The sequence below is a fragment of the Tachysurus vachellii genome, chromosome 18 (assembly GCF_030014155.1).
Source record: "Tachysurus vachellii isolate PV-2020 chromosome 18, HZAU_Pvac_v1, whole genome shotgun sequence".
NCBI lineage: Eukaryota > Metazoa > Chordata > Actinopteri > Siluriformes > Bagridae > Tachysurus > Tachysurus vachellii.
In genome coordinates, this window is record NC_083477.1 from 18,504,539 (window position 1) to 18,520,200 (window position 15,662).

Sequence of the window (15,662 nt, forward strand, 5' to 3'; positions counted from 1 at the left end):
AAATACTGAACTGTTGGCAGCTATGCATATTAGTCCTACTGTGTCGCTGAATACAGAAAGGAGACAGATGCACACCAACAGCTCGGTTAGCAGAGAACACACATTACAGAGACAGATTACCCCAGTGTGGCATAAAGATTTCAAGATTGCTGGCCTCATAGGAGACCCAGGGCAAAAGGATCGCCTCTCATTTTCCAGTTTAGCACGGCAGATAGAAAGTGGATTAAAAAAGGGCTATCCAGAGCAGGAAATAATTGATTCTGTCATCAGAGCTATCACGCCAGGGCTTCAGTTGCGAAGTTATCTGGAGGGCAAGGCAGAACTGACACTCCCAGTGTTGAGACAAATACTTCGCTCCCATTATCAAGAGAAAAATGCTACTGAACTTTACAAGCAACTCACTACAGAAGCTCAGCGCTCAAGAGAAACACCACAAAGCTTCTTAATTCGTGTTCTTGACCTCAGACAGAAAATCTTGTTCGCCTCTCAAGAAGATGACTCTGGATTAAAATATGATCCCGGTCTTGTACAAAATATGTTCTTGCACACTGTCCTGACAGGGCTGCAAAATGATCACATTCAAAGTGACCTTCAGCTATACTTGTCTAACCCTAACATCTCAGATGAAGTGCTGATGGAGAAACTCAATGTTGCTTGCTCCAATGAATCTGAAAGACAGAACAAACGCAAACATGATCGAAGTGGTACTGTTCATGCTGTGCAGTTAAATGAGTTTGTTCCTGAACAAAGATGTCAATCAAAGCCGCCTAAGTTTGATCTCATGTTACAACTGAAAAGTTTAAGTGACGATATCATGCAGATAAAAGAGACAATTCAACAGCCCTTCTCTGTCCCCCAGCAGTGCTTTGCAGTCAGTAACACGGAACCAGCAGCAAAGGCTCTACCACTATATCAAGATTCTCATCAGAACTTCCAGCAGATTTCAGGATGTACCAAAGCTCAAGAGACTCCGACCTGGAGACCAGAATCACTTAACTACCAACAGCAGACAGGTCCATGCATGTCTTCACATCAGTTTCCACAAAGTCAATCTCAGGTAGTGAGACAAAACCCACCTTTTCCACTCTCAAATTCAGTGCAGTCCTCTTCTGTTCCACAAGAACGTCCATATCAGTCACAGCAATCACCAAACTTGCAGTGTGCGAATCTGGCAAAACAGTATGAAACACTAGAGGCTCACTATGGACAACCACCTGTGTATCCTTATCCTCAGCACCCTCCCATGTCAGTTAATTATGCAACTCAGCCTTCAAATTTGGCAGCCCCCCAGTATTATCCCCAGCAGTATAGAGCGCTACCACAACATTACCCTCAGCAGTTTCGCCAGCCTCGTCCTTCACGAGTCAGACCATGTTTCCACTGCCAGCAGCGGAAAACAGAGGAACCTTGCACTCATTGCTACGTCTGCGGCAGCAGTGAGCACTTCTCAGCGGGCTGTAAAAGTAAAGGTGCCAGATCTCAGTCAGGAGCCCCGTTAAACAGGAGCGGGTTGCCCCCAAGGGACAGGGTGTGACCCGAGCGGTAGAAACGTCCCAGAAACAGGAGAGATGTGGCAGAAACCATCAGCTTGAGCTCGAATCCCAGTTCCTCAACAGAATTTTAGCTACCCCTTGCCAAGTTAACCGTCATTCTGCTGTAACATCATTAGTAGGCAGACAGTGCCTGGTGACCTGCTATTTACATGGACAAAAGACAGAAGCCTTATGGGACACAGGCTCCCAAGTATGTGTTATAGATGAGCAATGGAAAACAAAATATGCACCTGAATTGACACTGAGAAATATTTCTGAGGCGACAGAAGCGCCAGATAGCCTACAACTGGTAGCAGCCAATGGAACAAACATGCCATACTGTGGATGGGTGGAAATGACATTTAAGCTGGCATCTCCTGGGACCAGGGGAAGGGAGTTAATGATTCCTGTACTTGTCCTGAAGGACCAAGAATTGTCCAGGCCTATCATTGGATATAACGTCATTGAGCAGGTTATGAAGCAACATGAAGTGAATGGATTTCCTGATGGGACTGGTGAAAACTTGTACAGGACTGTTAGAAATGCTTTCCCTAGCCTCAAGAAGAAGGAGGTTCACACCTTCATCAATTTAGTGTCTGCAGAGGACTCCAAAGAGTATGCAGTGAGGACAATGAAGGAAACTATGAACATCCCCAAGCACACTGTGATGATGATTCAATGTCAGGTGAAAGTGCCTTATGTGACACAAGATAGCGTCTTGCTGTTTGAACCACATGTTAACCCACAACATTCTGATGGACTTGAACTATTTGACACCCTTTTTATTATGAAAAAAGGTTCTCGCCCATCGGTTACTATCAGTGTGCAGAATGGAACAGATCATGACATCACACTTATTGGCAGAACAGAACTAGGGACACTGCAAGCAGTTAAATCGGTCCTACCAGCCGCAACATCACAGAGTGCAGTCACAGCCTCTGTTACTCAGACCCCAAAGGAAACCATTAGAGTAGATGGCAACATGGATCCATGGGATCCTCCAGTCGATGTGAGCCACTTAACGTTACCCCAACGACAACAAGTAAAGCAGATGTTGCGTGAGGAATGTCATGTTTTCTCAAAGTCAGACGACGACATTGGCTGTATTCCAGGTTTGCAACTGAGTCTTACCTTAAACGATCACACCCCTGTTGCTCGCACCTACACTTCAGTTCCTAAACCGCTATACCAGGAAATGAAGGACTACTTACATGATCTGATTGCCCAAGGATGGGTGCAGAAATCCCATTCCCCTTACTCGTCCCCAATCGTCTGTGTCCGAAAAAAAGATGGGAGCCTCAGATTGTGTGTCGACTATAGAGAGCTGAACAGCAAAACAGTTCCTGACCGCCAGCCGATACCTAGGGTGCAGGATGTACTAGATGGACTAGGAGGCAATGCATGGTTCTCTCTATTAGATCAAGGGAAGGCCTATCATCAGGGTTTTATGTCCCCAGAGAGCAGGCACTTGACCGCATTCACTACACCGTGGAGCTTATATGAATGGTGCCGCATTCCGTTTGGCCTTATGAATGCGCCAGCTGCATTCCAACGTTTCATGGAGGAATGCTTGGAGGGACTACGGGATAAAATCTGCATACCCTACCTCGATGACATTCTTGTCTTCACGGAGTCATTTGATGAACATGTTGAGGCAGTGAGGAAAGTACTGCAAAGACTGAAATCCAACGGAGTTAAGCTGAAAGCGAGAAAATGTGAACTTTTCAAGAATGAAGTACGTTATCTGGGGAGACTCGTCTCAGCTGAAGGTAGCCGTGTGGACCCTGCAGATACTGTTGCTGTAACAGCACTCAAAGAAAAGACACCAAGCACTGTGGGAGAATTGCGTAAAGTACTGGGCCTGCTCAGCTATTATCGGCAATATGTAAAAGACTTCTCCCGGGTCGCCAACCCTCTGTATGACTTGCTAAAAGCCAAGGCTGACGGTAGTGAGGACCAGAGAAAAGGGAAAAGAAAAAGGGAAACTCACAAGAAAAATCAGGTTGTGCCATCGAGTCAACCAATTGAGTGGACAAAACACCATCAGGAGATTCTTGAAAAGTTGATTGATCACCTGATCCACCCTCCTGTGCTAGGATTCCCTGATTTCTCCCAACCATTTATTCTTCATACAGATGCCTCCAACCAGGGGTTGGGAGCAGTCCTGTACCAGAATCAGAATGGCAAGTTGAGAGTCATTGCCTACGGCTCTCGGACGTTAACAGCAGCAGAAAAGAACTATCACATGCACAGTGGGAAGTTGGAATTTTTAGCTCTAAAGTGGGCTGTAACTGAAAAATTTAGAGATTATCTCTATTATGCACCAACGTTTACTGTGTTCAGTGACAACAACCCACTAACCTATGTCCTGACTTCGGCCAAGCTAAACGCCACTGGATGTCGTTGGGTTGCGGAGCTTGCAGATTTTCACTTTTCCATCCGTTATCGTCCTGGTAGAGAAAACATAGATGCAGACACACTGTCCAGAATGCCAGTAGATCTGGAAGAAACCATGAGAGAATACACCGAAGAGCTTTCATCTGATGGTGTAGGAGCAATGATCCAAGCAGTGGAGATTCAAGATGATCAAAATGCACCCCTCACTATAGCCTGCCAGAGTGCACCAGTATGTGAGACGGGCAGCGTGGAACCTCTCAAAGCCCTGTCAAAAGAGGAGATTAGACAAGCTCAGAGGGATGACAAAGAGATTGAAAAAATCATTGAACACTTACAGTCAGGATCCAAACCTCTCCAGCAGTGGCGTTCAGGCAGTTCAATACCCAGAAGTCTTTGGAGAGAATGGGATAAATTAAAGTTGGATGAACATGGAATTCTGTTTCGAAAAACATCCCAAAGGACCCAACTGGTTTTACCGACTCAATTCAGACAAACTGTGTTAAGGGAACTGCACGATGAGATGGGTCATCAGGGTCTTGACCGTACTACCAGTCTCATTAGAGATCGTTTTTTCTGGCCATACATGCAAAAAGACATTGAACATTATGTTCTCAGAACCTGCTCCTGCATAAAACAAAAAAAAACATGTAGAGAGACGAGAGCACCACTTAAAAGCATCAAAACCACATTCCCATTTGAATTGGTGTCCATTGACTTCCTTCACTTGGACAAATGCAAGGGAGGTTATGAATACATTTTGGTGATCATTGACCACTTCACTCGTTTTGCACAGGCATACGCAACCACCTCAAAATCAGCAAAAACAGTGGCTGACCGATTATTCAATGACTTCGCCCTCAAGTTTGGTTTCCCCTCAAGAATTCACCATGATCAAGGAGGAGAATTCGAAAATCAGTTGTTTGCTCAGCTCAGAAAGTATAGTGGCATTGCTGGCTCAAGGACAACGCCCTACCACCCCCAGGGGAATGGGCAGGTGGAAAGATTTAATCGGACTTTGCTACAGATGTTGAAAACCCTGACTGAAAGACAAAAATCTAACTGGAAAGAGGCACTTAATAAACTCATCTTTGCTTATAACTGTACCAAATGTGAAGTGACTGGCTTTTCACCTTTCCACCTTCTGTTCGGGCGCTCTCCAAGGCTTCCCATCGACAGTCTTTTTGGACTCAACCCGGATAACTGCTCTGTAAGTCACAGCGAGTATGTGGAACGGTGGACAAAAGAAATGAACGAGGCTTGTCAGATAGCCAGAGAACATGCAAACAAGTGTGCTGAAAGGAACAAAAAGAACTATGACCTAAAAGTAAGGTGCACAGACCTTATTCCAGGTAGTAGGGTTCTTGTGAAAAACTTGACTCCAAGGGGCGGAACGGGAAAACTTCGAAATTACTGGGAGAACGAGGTCCATGTTGTTTTACGCCAAGTTGCCAATGATGTACCAATCTATGAAGTGAAACCTGAGCAGAGTAAAGGTCGATCACGAGTGTTGCACCGTAATCATCTTCTTCCCTGCGATTACTTACCTCTGGATATTACACCAACCCCGAGTACCCAATCAAAGCAAAAACACCAACAAAGAAATAGCCAAACTCAGCCCGCCCAGAGAAGAGAATGTGAAGCAGGGTATGATAATGAAAGTGAAGAGGATGAGTACTACTTTCAAGTGGAGCCGTTTCAGACCAGGCCACCAGAAAGCAGTGACTGCCTAAAGAACAGAAATGTGTTACCACAACCGTCAGTAACTTCTGCGCCTCGATCAGTGGTGAAACCAAGGCCACAATCTCACCCAGCAAAGTCAGAAATAGATCTTTCAGAGTCCGCACCTGACATAAGAATAGAACTGGAAAATGAACCAACTGTTGACCTCATGCAACAAGACTTACCTTCTACTGAAGCAGCTGGATCACCTGGGCCCAGAGACAGGACCACTGAGGAGGAAAACGGGTACCAGTTCACCAGGAGAAACCGACGACCACCTAGAAAGTTTACCTATGACAATCTTGGGTCCCCATCATGCTACACTATGCGGATAATTGGCAACAACCCCTACCCACACTTTGCATCTAGTGGAATGACAGCTGTGACACCCTGGTCATCAACACCCCTTCGTTACCCCCAGCCTACATATGTGTGCTATTAGCTTCGAATTGCACTACCACATACAGTTTCACCCTCTATCTTGTCACCGTATGGCCTGTGTTGAAGGCATGAGATGTCACTATACAGAACATTACCCAGGGACTGTTTATTGCTACAGTGAGACACTATTGCAAAACTAAAATAATGGACTGTTCTCAGATTTTGGAAAGTAATGGACTGTTGTGCGGTTTTAAACCTGTGGACACTTCGAATCATTCTGAGACTTCCCTCATTGACACTGGTTGAATCGTTTTTTTCTCTCGAAGGACTCTGTCATATTTTTCTTGCTAAAGCAAATGAATAGAGTTTGCATAAGGCTCCCTTTTTTTCTAGACCTACCGCATGGAACTATTTACAAAAAAGTGCCTATTGTCTATTAAGAAATAAGGACTTTTGTAAGTTGAAATGAGCAATATCACAATTGTGAATGTATGCTTCGAAAAAAAGGAGAATGTACAAGTAATATGTGATGACTATTTTGTAATATTTTATGTTGTAGACACCTGCTGGGTAAAGTTGAAATAGGTTAAGTACTGTAAATTGGGCATATATGTGACTTAGTAATTCGATGTCGGGACGACATCTTTTCATGGAGGGGAGAGTGTGATATACTGAATGTGTTATCAAAAGTTCACATTTAAATGTATTATAAAAATGTTACATTTATTTTTGTAGTATTCACATTAGTATTCATTGAATAGTGTTTGATTTTCAAGTCGTACTTTACATAAAATAGGTGTTTAATTTAGCACATTTATTGGATTAAGTATCCTAATTATTTGACACACCTGCGTGATGACGTCATCGCGCGCGCCACTAGGTGACGCCCCCGATGCGCTTCATTCTAAATTAATACACCGTCACGGAAGTCATCACTGCAGCGTTCTGTCATTATTTAATTAATCCTTTCGGTACTTCTACACAGGTACAGTAGTTGCAAATTAAGACACTTATTTAAAAACAAACACTATTTAATGCAATACTATCGAGTTAAGTGTGTTAGAAACTGTTTCAAAACTTGTTTGTATTACACTTTTGATAATGTGTCATGAGCTAGCAGGCCTGAGCACATGTGTAGTATGGGCACCTCGTGGTCAACGTGAGAGACGCTATCAGTTATGAATATTTAAAATATTAATGTTAGTGAAAGTATAATTATATTGTTTCAGATGATTTGATTCTTTTATCTCAGTTTAAGAGGAAGTATTAACATTGTGCATACTTGATTATATTTATGTTTCAGAGTATCCTATTCTTGCAAAGAGCATGTGGAGCTAAGGAAGTCAGTTCTGTTTGTATTTCTGGTTACTACAGTGAAGAAGCAGCGATACACACATGTATTGATACTGTCAGATAATGGGTTTTTGCTATGTATACATTCATGTTGATTCTAAATTAATACACCGTCACGGAAGTCATCACTGCAGCGTTCTGTCATTATTTAATTAATCCTTTCGGTACTTCTACACAGGTACTACACCTGTACAAAAACTTCTCATTCAGTGTGACACAAGACACAAGACACAACACTAATCTATCCGAGTCTAAATAAAAAACAATAATCCTGCGAATGATCACAGAAAATTTCAAGCTAGTTATTTGTTTAAGTTCATTTAAATCCATAATATTTATTGCTGCACATCATAAAGACTATTATAATAATATCACAATCCTGAACTTTATATACTGTTGTATTTCTAACTAATACTAATCCCATCAACAAATTAGAATTTGTGTGAACATATGTGAGAAAGTGTGAGAGCATTATTCCATGACTATAGAAAGGTAAAACTTGTTCTATTATCATAATCCCAATCTTCTCAGTCATAGATAATAATCCTTAAAGGTAAAATTTGTATATAATTCTTGATGGCTGTTTCTACATATGATTCACATTTCCTCCATCAAATTAATCTCCTCATCATGATTTAAATACATTTCAGATTCATTCTGGTTTGACTGGTTTGAGTGCCCAGGATATTGCTTTTTATTTATTGTGCTAGACATCATAGTGGTACAAACATGTTCATGTGCCATCCAAAATCTTTCCCCAGATGTAGTAAAGGAAAAAAGTGCATTCACTATAGAGGCCATTTTCACAAGATCTGTAGGTGGTGGTAAGGCTTAACAAATATGCTGTAACATTTTAGGTTTCCTTAAATTACAACATATCCTCAGTCAGATCTCGATACTCCATAATTTCAGTGTGTTTCTGTGAGACAATGAACACTGAGACTGTCACTTATAAACAAATTCCCACAAAGGAACAATAAATAGGGAAATAAATAACATTGACAGAAAAATAGTCGACTTTCAATTCATGATTATTGAATACATACATTTCACAAAAGTTCTACAACATTAACTGTTAGTTTAAATGTAAAAAGAGTTCACCATATTCTTTTTTAATTAATAGATAAATCGGAACCATTCAGAGACTGCTGCTGTATAAGAGGAAAAGTGATCATATCAGGCTGAATAATCAGTGGCATTAATTTTTGAAGCAGTAATTTCATGTCACAGTAGAACCAAAGGGTGCAGAATTACACAATTTCATGTGTTTTGTTTGTACTTTACACAACAAATTATCAGCACCTGCATCCAGAACCTCTACAATTCCTGACATCACACCAGCTGGTCCTTGATTATTGTCCTATAACAACACACTCCATGTATTTTACTTCTTACTGAATATGCTGATATAAAGAGTGTGTTCACTTCATATAAATTTACATGAGAATGTCTCTTAATGTTCCAAATTTTATAGATTTAAAATCACAGATTAGAGATGTTCATGAGATGAGAAGGTTTTTACATCTAGAGAAATCCATGTTTCGCCTTCTAGCTTTCTCAGAAGTGTTAGAAGATGACATCAGCTAGCTTTCTGTCAGTTGATTTGATGTGATTGTAGTGCTAAATTTTAAACTACAATTAGATTTTTTTTAATGTATACTTTTTAAATCAAGAAAATAAACACTGACATCTCTACATCACATTATAATTAAGTTATGATTAAGATTGATCATGACCAGATTACTGTCCTGCAGTCTACTGAGTAATTGTTCCTTGTCCAGTGGGATTCACTTCTACATAATTGTAGGAAATGATAAATATTATAGAGAGACGGAGAAAATCATACCGATTGATAGTAAGAAGCTGGAGACTGTATAAATGTATACTATTTCCTTTCAATTAGGTGTGTATGGAGTAGGCAAAATTTCAAATTGTTGAATAAAGTGAGCAGAGACTGCAAGTCCTCTTCTGAGAATGTGAATGAGAAAGGATGATGCTTACGATTAAAACACAATATGAGAAATTTGCATGTAAGCCTGTGTCTCCTCCCTGCTCTCTCTTTTTCTCATCAAGTCAGGAACAGAGACATAATAAAAAGCTCTCTGAACTGTGGAGATTCTGGATCAGCAGCCGTACCCAGTGCTAATCAAATCACCATGAGCTCCATCTGTCTCCTGCTGTTTCTAACAGCTGTGTCCTGTAAGTGCAGTTTTTTCACTCACTAAAATAACTGTTTTTATTTCATTGTGCATCTCTTATGGATATGAAAGAGCATTGACTGTAAGGTCAAACAAAGCATTTGATTCTGTGTTGCTCTTTACAGGTGTGGATTCGGTTGAATTTACTCAGTCAGATAATATAGTGGTTCGACCTGGAGAGGTGTTTACCATCTCCTGTAAATTCTCTGGGTTTTCAATATCCAGCTACTGTCCATACTGGATTCGACAAACGCCATCCAAGGCTATGGAATATATCGGATATGTGTGTAGCAGCAGCTCTTCTGTAAAAGACTCACTCAAGAACAAAATCAGTTTCTCTGCAGACGTTTCCAGCAGCACAGTGTTTTTAAAGGGGCAAAACTTTCAGACTGAGGACACAGCTGTGTATTACTGTGCCCGAGAGCCACAGTCATTCAGATTACTGGTACAGCTGTACAAAAACCAAGGTCATGCTGTGATGATCTCCCTTTAGTCTGCATTTGGTCATGTCAATGATGAACCTTTATGTTTCATGATTTTAGACCTTTATGTGTTTGCTTATTTTAACAAATAAAATGTAATAAATAAAATCTTCAAAATTTTGTATATTCAAGCACATGCAGTAGCAGTCATGCGGAAGTGATACATATCAGAGAGCTACTTAACTCACAGTCATTAAAGCAAATTTAAGTTTAAAGTTTATTTGTTATTACATTTGAAAAAAGTGTCTTGGCCTTGGAAAAGTCTTCATGTGGTCAACATTTGTCTAGTATAAATAAATCTGAAAACTACAGACGGTGGATAGTGGATTCCTCTTGCAAAAACCTTATGAGACATGTTACAGACATCCTCTCAGTGTGACTAATAAATCATCTCAGTAACACTTCATGAATGAAGTCCTAATCGTTGGTAGCATTTTAAAACACAGTCACACAAAGTCATTTTTAAATAAAAAAGAAAACAATTGAAAAAGACTATAGGATCAGTGTTTAATGAGTAATCAGCAATGATTTGTGACCTGAATTATTTCTTTAATTAAATTTAGTTTTTATTAGACACACAGATTATCAATGACAGTTTCTGAAAAGGCCAGAATGTTCTTCTGGATGTTCCAGTGATCCACAGTGATGGACTAAAAAGACATGAGATCTAATGACTAAAGAGCAGTGATGAAGCTGACAGCATGAAACACACCCGGAGTTTTACAGGAAGCTTTTTCTCCTCTCGTCTGTTCCTCTGTGGATGTTTTTATATCTCTAGTGGGTGTGTCATGCAAACCAAATCCTGTGTTTGAACCATTTATGCTGAAACATTCAGCCCAACAACATAGCAGCAGTTTGTATTCATTTACAGCAGCAGGAATCTGTATCTGTTCCTAGTGTTTCTAGCCCTTTGTCATTTTTTTCCCTTAATAATACCCTTTATGTTATCCCTGCATTTGGGTCTTTTAATCCTTGAAGACACCCCTATTTCCTGACACAAGGTTTCTTCTTCATATCATCTTAAAAAAATGTTCTTGACTTGTTGCCACAGACTTGCTCATTAAGGATAAATGTTAAAGATAAATATTTATCTCAATTTTAAACTATTTTATTTTTCTATAAAAGCTGCTTTGAGACGATATCTATTGTTAAATGTGCTATGCAAATGAATTAAATTGAATTCACAGATTGAGACCTATGGAAGTAAATGTAAATGCATGTGTGTGCCCTGTGATGGGTTGGCACTCCGTGCAGGGTGTATCCTACCTCGATGACCGATGACGCCTGATGAATAGTTCGGATAAGCGGTAGAAAATGAATGAATGAATGAATGAATCAATGAATGAATGATTAGAAATCCAAATTATTTACTATGTTACTGCTGATACTGTATCTGAGTGTTTTCTCTCTTTTAAACCTTGCTGATAAAAATGTTCAGTTTCTGAATCCCTCCTTTTTTTCTGACAGCCAGAACATTATAATATTTTGTATCTGCACCTGTAGGGGGCAGCAGCTGCTTGTTTTTGAGAAGGATTCATGAAACTATGAAATCTAAACAGCTGAAGTGTGTTTATGCAAATTCACTCTGTTATAAAAAAAACAGCCTCTTGCTCACCCGAAGTTTGTGACACACGACTGAATCAAAGAGCATGATGATGGGGCTGAGGGTCACTCAGTACTACATCTTTGTTATAATGTTAACCAAAGGTACCTGAGACTTCTGTACTGTATATTTCTTCCCTCAGAATATCTTGACTGTGTTGATGATGATCTTTGTTATGTTTTATCTGCTAGGTGTCAGCAGTGATGAGATCAGACTGGACCAGTCTCCTGCTGTGGTAAAGAGACCTGGAGAAACTGTGAAGATCTCCTGTAAGATACACGGCTTTGTTATGACTAAGTACTACATGCACTGGATCAGACAGAAACCAGGGAAAGCTCTGGAATGGCTTGGATATGTGAACTCTGGTACAACAGATGAACCCACATACGCAGACTCAGTGAAAGGGCATTTTCTCCTCTCTGAAGACGTCTCAGCAAGCACACAGTACTTAGAGGCCAAGACCCTGAGGACAGAGGACACTGCGGTTTATTACTGCGCCCGAAGTCCCACAGTGACTGGAGCTGAGGAAGCAGCTGTACAAAAACCAGACACACATTGTAACTGAACTAACTGAAGTTGCTTCACTTATAATTCATAGAGAGATAAACACTCTGTATTGCAAAAAGCACTGGAATGGCTCGGATATCTGTGTAGCGGTGATAGCACTAATCTCAAATACACGATGAAGAGCAAGATCAGTCTCAGCCAGGACAAATCCAGCAGCACAATTTATTTAAGAGGACAAAACTTTCAGGTTGAGGACACGGCTGTGTATTACTTTGCCAAACACACAACACTACAAACTCACTGAAGCCCTGTACAAAAACATCCCTGGTCATTTTCCTCTCTCTACAGTACACATGTCCCCAGAGGGGTCTGGTATATATGAGCTAGCAGAGCTAAGAAACATCTGTAGTTCAAAGATATCTACATAAAGTTTCATCTTTGTCTCAACATTAAAATAAATTGTTGTCCTGAACACAAGTGAATACACAGTTAATCCATCATTAATACCACACCAATCTATACCAAAGCTTCTTGTAACTCACAATTTAAGCTATTATTATAATTATAATTCTTTATGTGCCTCTAGATGTCAGTCTTTGTAAAGAAACTCTCTCACTTTATACATTATAATCGTTGTCCAGCTTCATTTAACTCACCGGACAGATATTTGATTATTGGGATTCTGCAAAACTGATTCATATTTGACTACAATAATCTGTGTTGTTTTAGAAATTTTACAGTTATTGTTTAGATCAATTATAGCATAAATATTGTGAGAAACATGTTTAAAACTCCAAAGATAACATTCCAAATAAAAAATCTTGTTGAAAGTTGAGTTTATAAACCAACACATCCTCCATCAGATGAATCTCCTCCTCATGATTTAAATACATTTCAGATACAATCTCCTCCCATCATCAGCAGATAAACAAATCCAAGTGTCAGAGCTGGATCTCACTCTATTTATATGATGTGATGGTGTGTGTTAAACTTTGGAGAACAGAGAAGACTCCAGTCCAAACAACACACACCATGTTCTCTACATCTCTACTGCTCCTGCTGGCAGCTGCTTCTTGTGAGTGCTTTATCAAATTCATTCATTTACTAGATGAAGAATAAAGGTGCAGCATATATTGTGTGAGATATCACCATGTGTTTTCCTCCACAGATGTGCATGGTGAGGAACTGACTCAGCCTGCTTCCATGACAGTCCAGCCAGGCCAGAGTCTCTCCATCCAGTGCAAGGTTTCATATTCAGTTACGAGCGATTATACAGCTTGGATTCGACAACCTGCAGGAAAAACTCTGGAGTGGATTGGATTCATCAGACCTGGTGGGAGTACAGTTTACAGTGAGAAACTGAAAAACAAGTTCAGCATCTCCAGAGACACTTCTACTAACACAATAACAATTGGAGGACAGAACATGCAGACTGAAGACACAGCTGTGTATTACTGCGCTCGTTACACACAGTGAGACAGAATAGTGGATTCCTCTTACAAAAACCTTATGAGACATGTTACAGACATCCTCTCAGTGTAACTAATAAATCATCTCAGTCACACTTTCACTTTCTTCCACTGGAATGAAGTCAGAATCATTTGCAGCATTTTAAAACAGAGTCACACAAAGTCATTTTTAAATAAAAAAGAAAACATTATTGAAAGAGTCTTCATTCTGAACCATTATTAATCCCTTCATTTTACAGGATTTTTAATCAGCAGTTGGAATCAGTGTTTAATGAGTGGATTCAGGAATAATGCAGCATGTTTCCAGCAGTGTGTTGTGTTTAACACACAGTCTGTTCTCATAGTCTGAGGTTCAATAACTGAAACAACTGAAGGAGGCAGCAGAGCTCAACAAATAAAGTGAAAAAAAGGGGAATCCACAAACTGCATTCTGTATGAGACTCATTCAGTATCAGTCATTATCAGACAAATATCTACATTTTCTCTTCTTTTTCACTCTTTCCATAATGTGTGATTAGTTATTTGGGTTGTTAAACACAGGTTGGACAAATAAAAACACTATAATTTATGTAACTACATCCTCCTGTGGTTGTGAGGTTTCTCAGTAACATGACAAGATGTATTTTATAATGCTGTTATAATGTAAGGTTCCAAATTTAACTAAATTATAAATTAATAAAAATAAAGTTTCCTGTTCTAATTGAATAGAAACTTCTGTAAATTTTCTTATTATAAATTCACCTGAAAACACCTGATAGTGTATAAACTTACTCATTAACACCTGCCTTAAGCTTCTTATTGGTTCAAACATAAACTCAAGCTGCAGTGATAGATATCTCTAAAAAATACAGACATGTTTAAAAGATGAGGAGGTTTTCTCATTTATATTTATATATAAGAATCCATCCCATGTTGACCCTAAGATAAGGAGTGTCTCTATGCAAATGTCCTTCTCTGTTATATATTTAAGCAACAAAGACAAAGAGCTTTTACTTCTTCTGCTCCAACACACACCATGATCTCTACATCCCTACTGCTGCTGCTGCTGGCAGCCGTACACTGTAAGTGTTTTTACATTTGACATGTAATACAATTTTGGTTCCTTAAAGCTTTTTGCTTTTACATCATTAAAATAACTTTTCTTTAACAGGTGTTCAAAGTGTTGAGCTGATCCAGACCGGATCCACAGTATTAACTCCTGGTCAGTCACTGACTCTGACCTATACAGTGTCTGGATATTCATTAACTGATAACAGCTACTATACAGACTGGATACGACAACCTGCAGGAAAAACTCTAGAGTGGATCGGAACCATATGTTCTGGTGGGAGCACTGGCTACAGTGAGAAACTGAAAAGCAGGTTTCAGGTTTCCAGAGACACGTCCAGCAGCACAGTGACATTAACAGGACAGAACATGCAGACTGAAGACACAGCTGTGTATTACTGCGCTCGGCGACCACAGTGAGACGAATAAACAACATCCCTGTACAAAAACTCCTCATTCAGCATTCACAATAACAAGACACAAGACTGATCTATCCAAATCTTAGAAAATGTAAAATAAATAAATAAATAAATAATCCACAAATGAGAACAAAGAGATTAAAGTTAGTTCATTTTTTTAATAATTGTAATAAAGATTTTAAACCATAATACAAATCTTTAATGTTACTGCACATGATAAACACTGTAATAATCATATTACTAACAAAAACTTTTGATAATGTAGATTGAAGTATTAGTTGCTGTTCCTCTCTGTTACATCATCATGACTCCATGTTTTCTCTCATGATGTCATGATGCAAATCGTCGCTGTCGAGCGGAATCCTCAGATGTCCAAAACCGTTATCTTTCAGGAAATTAAACAAACACCGTACCTTATCTGCAGTGCACTGGGTTTAGTCCGCGTTGCACTGGATTGTCTTGCGCTAAATTCCTGTCCTCAGACGAGCACCAGAACTAGCGGGGGTCAAGGTTTTTTTTTCTTTGAGCCCAGTGTTTTGAAGACATTTACCTCAG

General features: G+C 39.7%; 4 gene segments (V, D, J or C); all 4 read left to right on the plus strand.

The window, feature by feature from the left end:
- Nucleotides 1–9,479: 9,479 nt before the first annotated feature.
- Nucleotides 9,480–10,073, plus strand: LOC132861614 (Ig heavy chain V region 914-like). The segment is given in 2 exon segments: nucleotides 9,480–9,581; nucleotides 9,706–10,073. Coding segments are annotated over 2 exon segments (411 nt in total).
- Nucleotides 10,074–11,717: 1,644 nt separating this feature from the next.
- Nucleotides 11,718–12,230, plus strand: LOC132861615 (immunoglobulin heavy variable 1-3-like). The segment is given in 2 exon segments: nucleotides 11,718–11,769; nucleotides 11,857–12,230. Coding segments are annotated over 2 exon segments (426 nt in total).
- Nucleotides 12,231–13,204: 974 nt separating this feature from the next.
- On the plus strand, nucleotides 13,205–13,633 carry LOC132861608 (Ig heavy chain V region 5A-like; the record flags this gene model as incomplete). The annotated part of the segment is given in 2 exon segments: nucleotides 13,205–13,247; nucleotides 13,341–13,633. Coding segments are annotated over 2 exon segments (336 nt in total), but the record flags the coding sequence as incomplete, so codon positions are not given.
- Nucleotides 13,634–14,656: 1,023 nt separating this feature from the next.
- Nucleotides 14,657–15,108, plus strand: LOC132861616 (Ig heavy chain V region 914-like). The segment is given in 2 exon segments: nucleotides 14,657–14,702; nucleotides 14,792–15,108. Coding segments are annotated over 2 exon segments (363 nt in total).
- Nucleotides 15,109–15,662: the final 554 nt, after the last annotated feature.